Source organism: Periplaneta americana, chromosome 15 (genome assembly GCF_040183065.1).
Source record: "Periplaneta americana isolate PAMFEO1 chromosome 15, P.americana_PAMFEO1_priV1, whole genome shotgun sequence".
In the NCBI taxonomy this organism is placed as follows: Eukaryota; Metazoa; Arthropoda; class Insecta; order Blattodea; family Blattidae; genus Periplaneta; species Periplaneta americana.
The window spans coordinates 128,941,014-128,955,363 of record NC_091131.1 but is presented as its reverse complement, the minus strand read 5'-3'; the positions used below and the strand labels follow the sequence as shown (position 1 = coordinate 128,955,363).

General features: G+C 36.6%; 1 protein-coding gene across 2 annotated transcripts in view; it reads left to right on the top strand.

Annotated features, from left to right (window-relative positions):
• LOC138715328 (uncharacterized) overlaps window positions 1-14,350 on the top strand; it is a 1,341,767-nt gene that overhangs the window by 1,093,063 nt on the left and 234,354 nt on the right. For both annotated transcript variants that reach the window (XM_069848117.1, XM_069848119.1), the window contains one exon: window positions 1,090-1,231. In XM_069848117.1, coding sequence (XP_069704218.1) covers window positions 1,090-1,231 — 142 coding nt within the window. The remainder of the gene's footprint in view (window positions 1-1,089; window positions 1,232-14,350) is intronic.

Here is a 14,350-nt window from a genome sequence, read left to right as displayed (position 1 = left end):
GCTATATTCAGGGATGGCCAGCACTGATTCAATAGATAAAGGGAAGAGAACTTATTAAAACTGTATCCATGTTAATTTTTAGATTTGCCTGAGAAGTATAAGTGCATTATAAGGATGTAAGTTTTAATTTTAATGCTCATTTTTCACAAGTTTGATTTTTTTATTCAAAAGAAATATTTTCTCAACTTTTCGTATAGAAAAGTGAAATTTTCAGGTATAGGCCTATTTATTTAGTAGCCTTACAGAATGTTTTCGTAAATCTAATATACCGTAAATACGTATTACTGAAGATAGTGCATTGAAAATTTTGAAAATATTCGCATGGAAATTGTTTGTAAGGAAATGAATTAACAAAGCAACTACTGTTACATCATAAGCAAAAGATACGTGCCCATGTGTTGTAAAAATGTCAGTTCTATAGCTTCAGCAGATTTCGAGAAAATAATTTAATATTCTGATGATAGGAAGTTGCTCACAAATATCACCTTAAAAGCTTAATGCGATAAGAATTTTGTTATGTAATATTAGTTATACTTAAAACAGATACAATATCTAGGTAACTTTGCTTTGTACTGTAATATTGTTTTGATTAGTTTATTGATTACTTTTGTAAGGCTAAAGGTACCATCAATATAAATTCCAACTTATCATGTCATACTCAATCTCTTTCTTTGGACTATCACTTTCTTCATGAATGATGTGTTTCATCCCCTTAATACAGTATAATATTATACTACTATGGAATTTAAGTGAATATTCCTTCTTAACTCTCTATTATGTTATTAAGATTTAAAACACAAGTGCAGTATTAAGAAATCGGTGTTAGTACTTTTGTTTTACAGACAATATAGATAATATTAAACAGAAAGAAGCCATATAAAAATAACGACATAAAATTTCACGTTCCGTTTGAAGTTTGTGCACCACTGTTTTCTTAATCCAACAGGTTGCTTATTCATATACACAACCCTTCCTCTTTTCATACTTAGCGCTTGCTGCCCGCGCACGACGTCGTCAGAAAAATGCGCTTGCTTTGCTGTAGAGGTTTGGCTATAGCCTACTCAAGTTTCGATTCTTGCTTGTTTCCAGACGTGTGCCGCTTCCCCAGCAAATGGGAGGGCAGCTGGTTCCAGTCCGGAGTGCGGCAGCCAATCACGATCGAGCAGAGCCGCCTGAGCACCAAGGGGCGATGCATAGCTTCTGAGGGCGACAAGTTCGTCGTGGTGGACGAGTAAGTAACAAGAACACGCACTCAATCTTAATGTGATATTTGTCCACTTTTACATATGTTGCCACGTATCCATGTTTGTGTCTGTGATTTGTGACCAGTGGAACGACACTATAGAAACATGAGATTCATTTCTTCCTTCTTCTCTTCATTTATCCTACTACTGCTCCTACTGCTCTTCTTTTCCTTTTTTCCTTCTCTTTCTTATATTCCTATATTCGTACTTATTTCCTGCCTTCTTCCTCATTTCTCTCTTATTTTCCCTTTTTTTCCAAGTTTTCTTTATCTCCCTTATTCTTCTGCACATTTTCTCTATTAAGTTTCTCTTCTCCTCCTGCATGTCCTTATTTCTCATCTTTCTTTTTTCTCACCTTCTCCATTTCTTGCTCCTTTATTCCCCCATCTTTCTTTTTTCCTCTTTTCCTAATGTTTCTCCTTATCCTCTTTCTTTTCAACTATTTATCCTTTTTTCCGCCAAGTTTCTCCTTCTTTCTAAATCTTTGTTGGTATTTTTCTTATGTATATCCTTAGGCCTACCGTATTTCTCTGTTTTTCTCATTTTCATTCTCTTCTCTTCTTCCTTCTTTTTTCGTTTATTCGTCTTCCCTTTCCTCTTTTTGTCCTCATCTTTTCCTTCTCGTCTCTTTTCGTCTTCCTCCTCTTTGCATTTTAATTTTTTTACTGCTGTGTTTCCGTTTCTCCTTCACATTCGTCTGCAACTGTTGCTCCTAATCCTTTGAATTTTCAATTCTCGTCGTTCTTCTTACAATATTTCCTAATTTATTTTCATTTCGTTTATTGTATTCTTTAATTCTGACATAATTTTAGCTTAGAGATGTAGAATAATTCAAATGTTACACAAAAATATGAAATATATAGTAAACAGATTAATTCAATTTACAAGCATACATTAAACAACTTATCAGTTCAGCAGAAATATGAGTATGAAGAATATTTTATGTATTATTATAATGTACCGAAGTACATATGATATTTCCATGCAGATATTCTGCGTCATCATGCGATGAAAGAGTAATGGAACGGAGAAGAATTTTCTCCGGCGCCGGGATTTGAACCCGGGTTTTCAGCTCTACGTGCTGACGCTTTATCCACTAAGCCACACCGGATTCCACCCCGGCGTCGGAAGAATCGTCTCAGTTTTAAGTTCCAACTCTTGGGTTCCCTCTAGTGGTCGCCCTCTGCACTACGTCATAGATATCTATGAACTTAGGACCGAAGTCCACACATGTGCTGAGGTGCACTCGTAATGAGTGACTAGTTGGCCCGGATCCGACGGAATAAGCGCCGTCTTAAATCACGAAGTGATTTACGCATATCATATGTATTATTATAATGTACCGAAGTACATATGATATTTCCGACGCCGGGGTGGAATCCGGTGTGGCTTAGTGGATAAAGCGTCAGCACGTAGAGCTGAAAACCCGGGTTCAAATCCCGGCGCCGGAGAGAATTTTTCTCCGTTCCATTACTCTTTCATCGCATGAAGAATATTTGTTAATTTTATTCTGAACCTTTTCTCTCCGCCCTTCAAAGCGGATAATAAAATTAGGCATTGCACTAAAGACCGTAATGCATTAATAGTGAACTCCTTTCTATAACAGCCGAGACAAACGAAGGATAAATGGAGACCTGATTTCTAAATTTATCTTTGTTCTTTTAACATAAAACATCATCAGAGAAAAATGTTGTTACAAAATAAGATCATTATTTCTAAATTTTAGAAAATCTTTTTACATGATGTCCTTTTGTGCACATCTATCATTATTCTTAGGGCTATCTTTTGTAAAACAAAAAGAGTTTGTTTAGTTTCAGATTAGTTATCCCAGAATATTAATCCACATTTTATTATAGAATGAAAGACTGCCATTTTAAGTATGTTTTTATCGCCAATAGAAAAGGATTTTAATGCATAATGGGCAGAACTCAAATTAGAAGTAATATAATAAGTGTGCTTTCCAGTTTAAGCGATTATCCATCTAATATTGTAGGGAAACTGAGCACTATTATATACGAGTACTTGTGCTTAAAAATCCTTTGAGATCATCTAATACTGTAGAGAAACTGAGCACTATTATGTACGAGTACTTGTGCTTAAAAATTCTTTGAGATCATCTAATACTGTAGAGAAACTGATCATTATTATGTACGAGTACTTGTGCTTAAAAATCCTTTTACATCATCTAATATTTAGGGAAACTGAGCACTATTATGTACGAGTACTTGTGCATAAAAATCCTTTGAGATCATCTAATACTGTAGAGAAACTGAGCATTATTATGTACGAGTACTTGTGCTTAAAAATCCTTTGAGACCATCTGATACTGTAGAGAAACTGAGCACTATTATGTACGACTACTTGTGCTTAAAAATCCTTTGAGATCATCTAATACTGTAGAAAAACTGAGCACTATTATGTACAAGTACTTGTGCTTAAAAATCCTTTGAGATCATCTAATACTGTAGAGAAACTGAGCATTATTATGTACGAGTACTTGTGCTTAAAATCCTTTTAGATCATCCAAAATTTTTAGGGAAACTGACCACTATTATGTACGAGTACTTGTGCTTAAAAATCCTTTCAGATCGTCTAATATTTAGGGAAACTGAGCACTATTATGTACGAGTACTTGTGCTTAAAAATCCTTTGAGATCATCTAATACTGTAGGAAAACTGAACACTATTATGTACGAATAGTTATACTTAAAAATCCTTTGAGATCATCTTATAGTATAGGGAAATTGTGCACTATTATGTACGAGTACTTGTGCTTAAAAATTATTTGAGATGATCTGATATTGTAGAGAACTGAGCACAATTATGTACGAATACTTGTGCTTAAAAATTCTTTGAGATCATCTAATATTGTATAGAAACTGAACACTTTTATATATTAGTACTAACTTTGGCTACACTGGTTGTATAAACATTTAGTGCTAATTTATTTGCACTAAACCATTCATTCATTACACTAAACACTGTATTGTAAGTGTTTTTGAAGTGTTTGTATTGTTTACTTCTGATAATCACACTTGTTATCATCCGCAACTAAGATTGCCTGGGATAAAATATTTATGGTTGACACTAAATCTTTAGTACTTCCCTTCTTGTTATGATCGTCCTAATTCTTCTTAAACTATTATTCCTTCATCTTGCTTGATTCCTTTCACCTCGTCAATCTGTTTCTGTTAGTCCCACGAACAATATTGGCTTTTGTAAAGGAAATAAGACATGGATCTAATACCTCAGTATGATTATGAAGATCCTACAAATATCGTACAGGTATTACTTGGCTATTATACTCGTTTATCGAAAATATGGCCCCAAGAAGAGCAAATTCAGAATTTATAGTGGACATGATCGATTCTGAGGTAGGATTGCACGATTTTCTGCACTTCACAATATAGTCCTACATTAATATAACATTTTGCAGTGATTCAGTGGAAAGACCAAAATAAAGTTGCTGCATTGATCAACGACTAGAACAGGAAGTCTGTGACGAAGGCGAACTACACACGAACCCCACACCAGTATTAACATGTCTGCAGGCAATTTGCTACATAGCCTTATGGATTATGTATTTGTAATTTGATACGTTTTTAACTTTAGGGCGGAGATTCGAAATGCCCGGACATATTTTGGACGTTGAGATTTGAAATTCCACAGCGAATGGTCTCATGTAGGAACAGGAAGCCTTAAGGCTGTTGAAGTGTTATCAGATTAATCGTTTCACGAAATACGAAGCTGAGATATGTGAATTTTAAACCCGCCACGACCTGTCTACTTTATCTAAATACATTTGACGGAAAACATTTTTAAGGCTTGGACCTCTTGTTGACCTGATTACCATCAGAACCACCATAAATTTTATGACGTCAATGTGACTTGGCGAGATATCGCTCTTTTTATTGTGCCTCACCTACAGACTTAGGCTCCGCGCCTACTCCTGCTATTTCTGTGGTGTCTTGTTCCGTACAACTTTCTCCGTTAAAATTCTAAGGAATGTAGCATAAAACATTTGTTCCCCGTTTATTTGTACACAGGCGAAGAAAATTATTGTAACTTATACAGCAAAGCATGAAAATAACAGAGGCAACAGAAGAGTCTTCGTTTACCCTAAATTCCACTTTGATTATCAATAGTTGAAGCCAAATTTCCATCATTGAGGGCCAAAATTCTAGCCGCTCGTCGAACGGTGCATTCAGGGGATATTGTTTCCAGGTTAATTACGAATTATTAATAGTTTTTGTTGTTCCTTATCTCGAGAACACAGCGTCTCTGAACTCCAGAAACATTACAGCATAATATTCGGTTATTTACTACCTTTGTTTCTATTTTGTTCGTCAGAGGCCTCTGCGGTCTCTCAAGATATCTTATAGAACTAGGCCTATATAAGATAAAGTGTAAACAAGTATGAGATATTACTCGGAACTTGACACTTCTTATTCTTATCAAAATATTCTGTATCAGCAGAATTTCTCCCGGCCCCGAAACAATTTTTCCCTTGCAATTATTCAAATCAGTTTCACAGGGAGCTTTACCTGAAAGCTAGATTTGCATAATACACGTCACTATTCGTTAACAAGAAACCACAATTTAAGTCAGAGTTTGTGTGCACTCAATGTTGGTTGCTTGACGGTTGTCAGCCCACTTTGAAGTCTGTGGATATAAAGGAAGAAATTGAGTCGGGGTCTGGTAGAGTTCCTGGAAACTCAGTTGGTAAGAGCATTGGTGCCTTTAGCCAAAGATCTCGGGTTCGATACCCGGCCTCGGAACAATTTTTTCCTTGAAATTATTCAAATCAACTTCACTGGAAGCTTTTCTGAAAGCTAGATTTACATAATGTTATAGTGTGTTTAAGATACTGTCTGGGTTAACATTGAAGAGTCCACTATTCACTAATCACTGCTGGGGTTGCAAGTTACTTTGTAGTGAACTTCCATTGTTGTCGGTCTTTCGCTGTTCTTGACCATAGATGTCCGAATCTTGATCTGAGTTCGTCCGCCCACCTTATGTTCTGTCTTCCAACGTTGCGTTTGCCAGTCCTTAGATCCCATGTCATAAGTAGGCCTATGTGTGTCCACCGGTTCTCGTTGAGTCGCATCACATGTCCTGTCCATTTCTTCTTCAGCTTGTCGGCCGTTTCTGCTGCGTCTTTGAGATGTGTTTGGCTCCTTATGTCTTCGTTACGTAGTCTGTGTCTGAGTGTGATGATCAGCATCTTTCTCTCCATTTTTCTTTGACACTTTCTCAGCATGTCCCGCTCTCTTTCCGTTAGAGACCATGTCTATGCTCCGTATAGGAGAACTGGAGGAATACAGCTGTTCATGACTCCGCTTCTTAATTTTAAATTTTAAGTCTTGTCTATCAGAATGAAACTGAGGCTCCAAAATTTCTTCCATTCGTTTCCAATTCTTCTCTGAATCTCGTTCTGTCATCTGTTGTGAAAGGACATTAGTTGGCCGAGGTAGATGTATTCGTCACATAGTCTAGTTTCAAAATGTTACTAAATATTAATTTTTATATACTTATTACCTATATCAAATTTTGTCTATAAAAATTAACATTTTGATAGGTTGTATCAATTTTAAACTGTAAAAGATTTGAGTAAATTAGACCTATTATGTGCAATTGTGTTGATTTTATCTCACGGTTACAAATAAAATCGCAACATAAGCAACACATTTCACAATTTAAAACAAATCTTGAAATGGAAACCACTTATGTCATAATCAAACGATGTCCGAATCTACCACAAAAACTTTCCATTGTCTTTCACACAGTTACAGGCCTGATCTGTTCCATCTAATCTCTAATTTTTTCCTTTCGTTCTTTAACATTCTGTTTAGTTTATCCCGATGCACCCTGACTCCATAGAAAGAAACCCAGCAGGACGTGGTGAGGTGATCTTGTCGCCCACTCAATGTGTTCCTTCTTCCAATCCATTTACATTTCGTTACTTCTCTTCCAAAATGTGTAGGAGCATCATCTTACTGAAACTAATATTCTCCTGAAGGACAGCAGAAAAAAATTGCATGCACTTTGGGATAACATAATAACGCAAAATCTGTGCAGATACTGATTAGAGTTTAAATTTCTTTCTATGAAAATAGATCCATTTTGCTGTTCCCCGCTAAATCTGCACAAACATTGACATTCTGAGGATGATCTTTGTGCGCTATTTGTCATCCAGTGAGAATTGTTGAGAGTAGTAACGGTTTTCATTGGCATTTTTTTTTAAGTTATATCATTTCAAAATATGCCTTACAAGAATGAATATACTTGGCGACCGAATTCGAATGATGTCAGTGTAGTCCACCTCTGTGGAGTAACGTTAACATGTCTCACCGTGAAACGAGCTGGCCTGGGTTCAAATCCTGGTTGAGTCAAGTTATCTGATTGAGGTTTACATTGTAATAATCATTAGTTCTGTACATCTGAAAACATAACAAATTGCAACATAAGAATATACCTAGTAAATAAAAATAGTTTGTACAATGCAAAATATATTAGAAATTCATTTATATTGTCTTCTTTGTTAGCCAAACACATTGCAATGAATAACAATGTATATTACGTATGTTTATCCGGAGTTTTTCTTCAACGTATTAAAAGAAAATTTTGCGTAATTTTCGACGCTGCACCCTGGACTCATTTCGCTGGCATTATCACCTTCATTTCAGTCAGACGCTAGATAACCATTGCTGTTGATAAAGCGTGGTAAAATAAACCAATAAACAAGGTCAATGTGATTTCCTTTTATTTTTGTCTGTTAGTGTAGGTCGGATATACACATTACATTTAAAAAAATTTCCGCTGCATATCTGAGACTAAATGATCTTGAGAATTGATTCCAGAATTTCGAGAACGTATGGATTTATCAGGAGAATGACCGAGGAGAGATGACTCAACCGTGTCTTGAGGCGGTCTCCCCCAGTAGTCGCTTCCCGACCAACCAGTTCGAGATTCGATTCCCGGTATTAGATATGAAAGAAATTTATCTAGTATGTGATTCAGTAATTCTCTCTCCCATACCCCCAGTGGAGTGTAAGTCGGAATAGGGAGAGGAAGAAAGAAAGAAGAGAAGATTATTAAGCTTACCATTATTTATTATTATTGTTTTATTATTTTTTATCTCTCTCGGTGAGGCCGGGAGGGAACATCCCTATGCACCGCGACCTGAGGTCTATTGTGCGTCCCTGGGATGAGTTGCAAGCCCACCGACAGCACCCACGCCGAACCGACGTAACCGCTAACACCTTAACGACCAGTCCCGTCATCCCTCCAAGTCCGTGTACCATTCCACCCCAACAGCCCCCACATTCCCCCCTCAAACGGTCTGAGGTGTAGACCACCCCTCTCGTCGGGAGGGGAGTGGGTTCTGCTGCTGGGTCATCAACTACCATGCTTTGACATCCATGGAGGCCGGCCGAGAGTGTCACAAGCTTCGGAGGGCCGCCGCAGGCGGGATCTGAAAACCAATGAGTGGGGTTCCATAAGCCTGATAAAGTTACCTGATATTCATCCGTAGGAGTGACGGAAAAACCCCGAAAAATCCTCACCCAGGCAACTTGTCCCAAGCGTGGAGTCGAACCCCGGCCCACTGAGCTCCACGAGACAACAGCGGTGGACATTATTATTATTATTATTATTATTATTATTATTATCATCATCATCATCATCATCATCATCATCAATATGTAGCAGGATATTCACTGCTTGACCATAAACCAAGTAGGCTATAGAAATAAGAAATGAATTGAATGTACAGAGTATTATAGATAAAATCACAGAAAACAGACAATATTGGATTGAACATTTACAGCTTATGTCAGATACTAGAATAGTTAAAACAGCAGAAAAATATGAATCTACAGGACGACGAAGACAAGACGCCCATGGAGGAGGTAGAGATAGCAGATTTAAAGAGCCGGAATAAGTTTGTTCATTCATTCATTCATTCATTCATTCATTCATTATATTCCATAGATCTTACTTGAGCATGAAGCTTTAAGATGTGGAACAAGTCAAAATTTTACAATATCACAATTACAATTTTTACAAATTTTTACAATATTTTACCATTTTTACAGTTTTACAATTTAGTAATTTTCTACAATGATGAGGTGAGGTCCGAGGATTCGCCAAAAGATTACTCGGCATTTGCCTTTTGGTTGGGGAAAACCTCGGAAAAACCCATCCAGGTAATCAAATCAAAGGGGTGAAATGAAATGATGCCGAGGACTCGCCATAGACCATCTGGCTTCAGTCCCACGGCTGGGGAAAACCTCAGAAGAAACCATTCAATGAGACCAAAGGGGGATCCAACCCAACCCCGAACGCAGCTCCGGATCAGCAGCCCAGCGAGTCTGCCGACTGAGCTACATCGATGGCTCTACTAAAAATATACAATACATAGCCAATCAGATTATTAAATTTACAAACGCAAACAATCATTGAGCTATATGTATAATACAAAACAAGTTAATTAAATTTAAGGCATAAACAATTCAATCAGTTGTGATATACAGAAATTGATAATACATATCATGCAAACTACTTCAAATTGCAAACACAAACAATTTATCAATAGATCTATACAGATTACTATTCAATTTAAAGCATAAAGCTAATCCTTGAAATCAATTATGATGATTATATATTATTATTATTATTATTATTATTATTATTATTATTATTATTATTATTATTATTATTATTATTATTATTGGCATTCTTATCTCTTTTAATATCAAGCGGTCGCTTAGCAGCAAAGACGTGGGCGTGTTTCACGTGTGTTCGAGGACCGTGATAACTATCAGGGTGGGTATTCGATGATGGCGTGAAAAATAACTGCGAGGACCTGGGGTTGGGGAAGGAAATGGATTTGTCCTATTTTAAGGCACAGCCTCGCAGTTGTCTGGAAGTGACGATCAGTGCGGGATCACGTAATAGAGTCGGGCCGGGAAACGCCGGACACACACGCTATATGAACTGCGGGTTATCACAGCAAATCAAATGGAACAAACAGGCGAGGTGATTGCCCCTCCGTGCCACTGCGGTACCCCGGGTTTAGCATTGAAAATGGAAACACGAAACACGTGTATAAACACGTCGGCATTAGCCCCGATAATGCCATTGACGTGGCGCTTGTATCACAAACATCCATATTGCATAGACCTCTGGGTTCATGTCACACGTTTCCAGTACGAGTTTCCAGCTTTTTTTAAATACAGAATGAGAGAAAGATAACTGCATTTATTTTTAAAGAGGCGTGCCGTGCAAATTACAGAGCTCTGATCATTTCCACGGTATTGAAAATATTACAATTAAATTCTGTTATTTTAATGTTGTTGGGACTGAATTTTTAATATTTGCTTTCATATTACATGAGGCTTAAATAGAAAAAAATTGTGATGCTTCAAAAATCAGACTCTAAATATTAACGGAAATTCCGTACTCATTTTCAATATTCCTGTTGCGGAGAAAATGGTTTGGGGCACTTCATCTGTCTTTCTACAGCGATTCCTGTAAAACTATTTTACGAATTTTGCTGAAGTTCAGTATTTAAATGCCAGTATATCCAGAAATGGAGTTGATAAAATATGATAATTTGAGTAAATAATTAATATGACTTTATTTGATATCTGAAGCACACAGTGATGATCCACCACAAATCAAATCAGATTTTCTCCTTGATTTTTTGCATTGCGTAGATTAAACTGGCAAATGAAATGACATAATTCATATAACAATTATGCAGAATTACGGTACCTATTTATACTTCTCGTTGGTATTTTAGTCTAAATTCTTTCCCCTCTCCCGCCTAGATGACTGCACAAATAAGAAAGGTTCCTTCATTCGTAGCTGATTAACAGGCACTGCATGTAAACCACCCTTGTTATATGTTTCTCCTTGATTTTTTGCATTGCGTAGATTAAACTGGCAAATGAAATGACATAATTCATATAACAATTATGCAGAATTACGGTACCTATTTATACTTCTCGTTGGTATTTTAGTCTAAATTCTTTCCCCTCTCCCGCCTAGATGACTGCACAAATAAGAAAGGTTCCTTCATTCGTAGCTGATTAACAGGCACTGCATGTAAACCACCCTTGTTATATGTGGATGAACAATTAGTATTACAAAAGTTATATCTGTTGAAATTGTTTACTTAAAGTAGGGGAGACTGTTGTACCTTTAAACACGTTTCACATTTTATTTTTTTTTTTTTTATTTAGGGAAATGAAATGTTTAAAATAAAAAATGCTTTAAATAATTATTGACGATTCCTTTACAACGTCCTGTATGTATTTTCCTGTTTTACAGATCTAATAAGGATGGAAAAAATAAAATGAAGGGATATGCAATGTGTTCCAAGGTACAACGGATTCATGTACCTTAGAACATTCCCTCTTGTAAGTTGGAACACATGGAATATACAGGGACATCATTTTATTTTTACTAACATTTTTAATATTAATCTGGCTATACCTTTCTATTAACGATTGAAACAGGAAACACCGTTTGCTACCCCTTCCACGACTGGAGTAGGTATAGGATGGAAGAAAAGTAGTTCATCCATTTATGTAAACTAGGAAATATCGCAATTTTGAGTTTGATAATTTTCATTAGGCTTTTGTTTAATCAAAATACAGTACTGTATTAACACTTAGTGTTTTTACTCACGAATTGAGCTATCCATTCGGACGTATTAATTATGCATTGTATATTGTACTGTCTACAGCACATTAGCATACAGTATAGAGAATGAAGTTAAATTGAAAATTATCATAATATGGATATTTAAACACATTTTTGAAAATGGTGACCGTTCATTTCGATACAGGCTTCAGTCCTTTTGTGCATATTATCACACTATAGACTATTGTACCTAATTACAATTACCAGTTTCTTCCTTCGTACGAGTAACTCATGTTGAAATAATTCTGTACCTACTCTATAAAAGAGTACCTTACGTATTGTGAATTCAATCTTCACTTCTGCCCGATCCGAAAAGATAAAATTACTCAGAAATGCTATCTACTGTCCGTTCAAGTGGTTTTGTCGCAGGGTCGTAGAAAGGGGGGGGGGGGTATCACGTGACAGTTAATTACTTAACGAGGCCCTTTTATTTAAGTTATTTTAAACACTTGTGTAATATTACGTAGACGTCCAATTCCTAACAGAAATTAATGTTTTCAGAAAAGAGCTAAGATAGCTCAGCTACTAGACTTTACAGAGGAGCGAACAGAAGCAGGTGGGGGAAACCGGGATGCGACGTAGGCAAATGGACGACAGTACCTGTGCGAAAATATGATTCAATATTGAAAGCTCTTTCGTCACTGGAAAACGCGAACATATTTCTGGAACGTACTGTATTCACTCAGTATTGCTTATGCGCCCTCTGCTCTGTGTCGTGAACGGTTGGAAGTTTACTAGTAGAAGGGGTGGGAGTGAAGTACATTAAAAAACTCAGGTACAATAAAAATTGAAGTAAAAATAAAATGATGTCCCTGTATAAGGGAATATAGCTGTAAAAACTGACAATCATATTTAAAATGTATTTGCCATCATAAACCAGAGCAGGCTTCTCTGATTGAGATGTTATTTCCTGGAGGAGCAATAACTGCTTCAACAGCTTTCTTCAAGGCATCCGGATCAATTGGAGGCCTCTTAACTCCAGACTTACTTCGTGACATGATCTTAAAATAAAAGAAATACAAAAACCGATAGTAACGTGTACTTTGGAACATGTTCCATGGTACAAGATGTTTTGTGTTCAAAGGTACAAGAGGGTGCACGTTTAAACAAATATGGCTCCCAAAACTAGAGATTCGAATAAATCATGGAAATTAAAATATGTTATTACTCACGAGATGATAGGGAACACACTGTGCTTCATAGATAGTAATAAATACAATTTGGTTTCGTGTTAAAAACATATATCAATGAACGAAATGTTTACTTTTGGTACTAAAAAAAACTTCTTTTGTCCACGGAACTCACACATTGCAGTAAATATAACCGAAACTACGACCAGATCTACTTAGCGGCTTTCTCTACAATCTACTTCAGTTTGAGTCCTCTAGGTAGCAGCAAAAATTAAAAAAAAACAACAACAACAACAACAAATGTTCAAAGGTACACTATGCTAAAGGTATAACAGTCTCCCCTATGAAATTTATGAATTAAATCAAATACCCCTTTTTCTAGAATATAAATAATATTTTTGTGTGCAATTCAACAAACGAAAGTGCATCCTGTTATTTTGGTGGATATAGGTATGCATGGAGGGGAAAAGGAACTGGCCACACTACCCCATTATCTCCTGGCTTAGTTGCCTCATGAGTGATGCTTTATTGGTGTCACTTATGAGTAGGGCTGAAAAAAGTATTGGTTCTAGGCTAAGCTGCATCGTACGTAGAGCTCTGTGTTTACAAAATGCTTGTGCGCACGCGCGACTAGTTACGGTAGCGGCTGTTTGTACAGTCCGCTCTGTATGAATGAACTCATGATAGAATTTACATTTACAGGATTACTTGTGTTTTAAATTAATAACTCGGAATAAATGTTAAATTTACAAAAAAAATGTCATTATTATCAATTACGTTAAACACATGTTTTCCCCATGTTATGAGTTTAGACGCCTTATTATCTGTTCCTTGTTGGATTTTTGTTTCGGCATTCCGATACAACCTCACGTCACTTAAGCAGGTCTACTATTGAGGAGTGTCGAACGTTCACTCTCTCTGCTCCTTACAGACAGTAGAGACACCCAACGGGACGCATTTTGTAAACATGTTTATAGAAATTATTTACTACCTGATACCAATACTTTTCTTCAGTCCTCCTTATGAGATTTCAACCTATCTTCAGACAGTTAACTAAAAGACAACAGTGAGTAATTTATGTACATTAATAGAAAAAAGTAATGAATAGGCCGACTCTTGGAAGTCGTTTCATAGCGCGATTCACACTATAACATTCTTAAGGAGATTGACACGCCGCTCACAAGCGTGGCCTTTTGTCTCGTCTCAGTACCAGTAACTCAACTGGGTCAGTTGTCTGCCTGTTATGCGGAAGGAAACGGGTTCGAT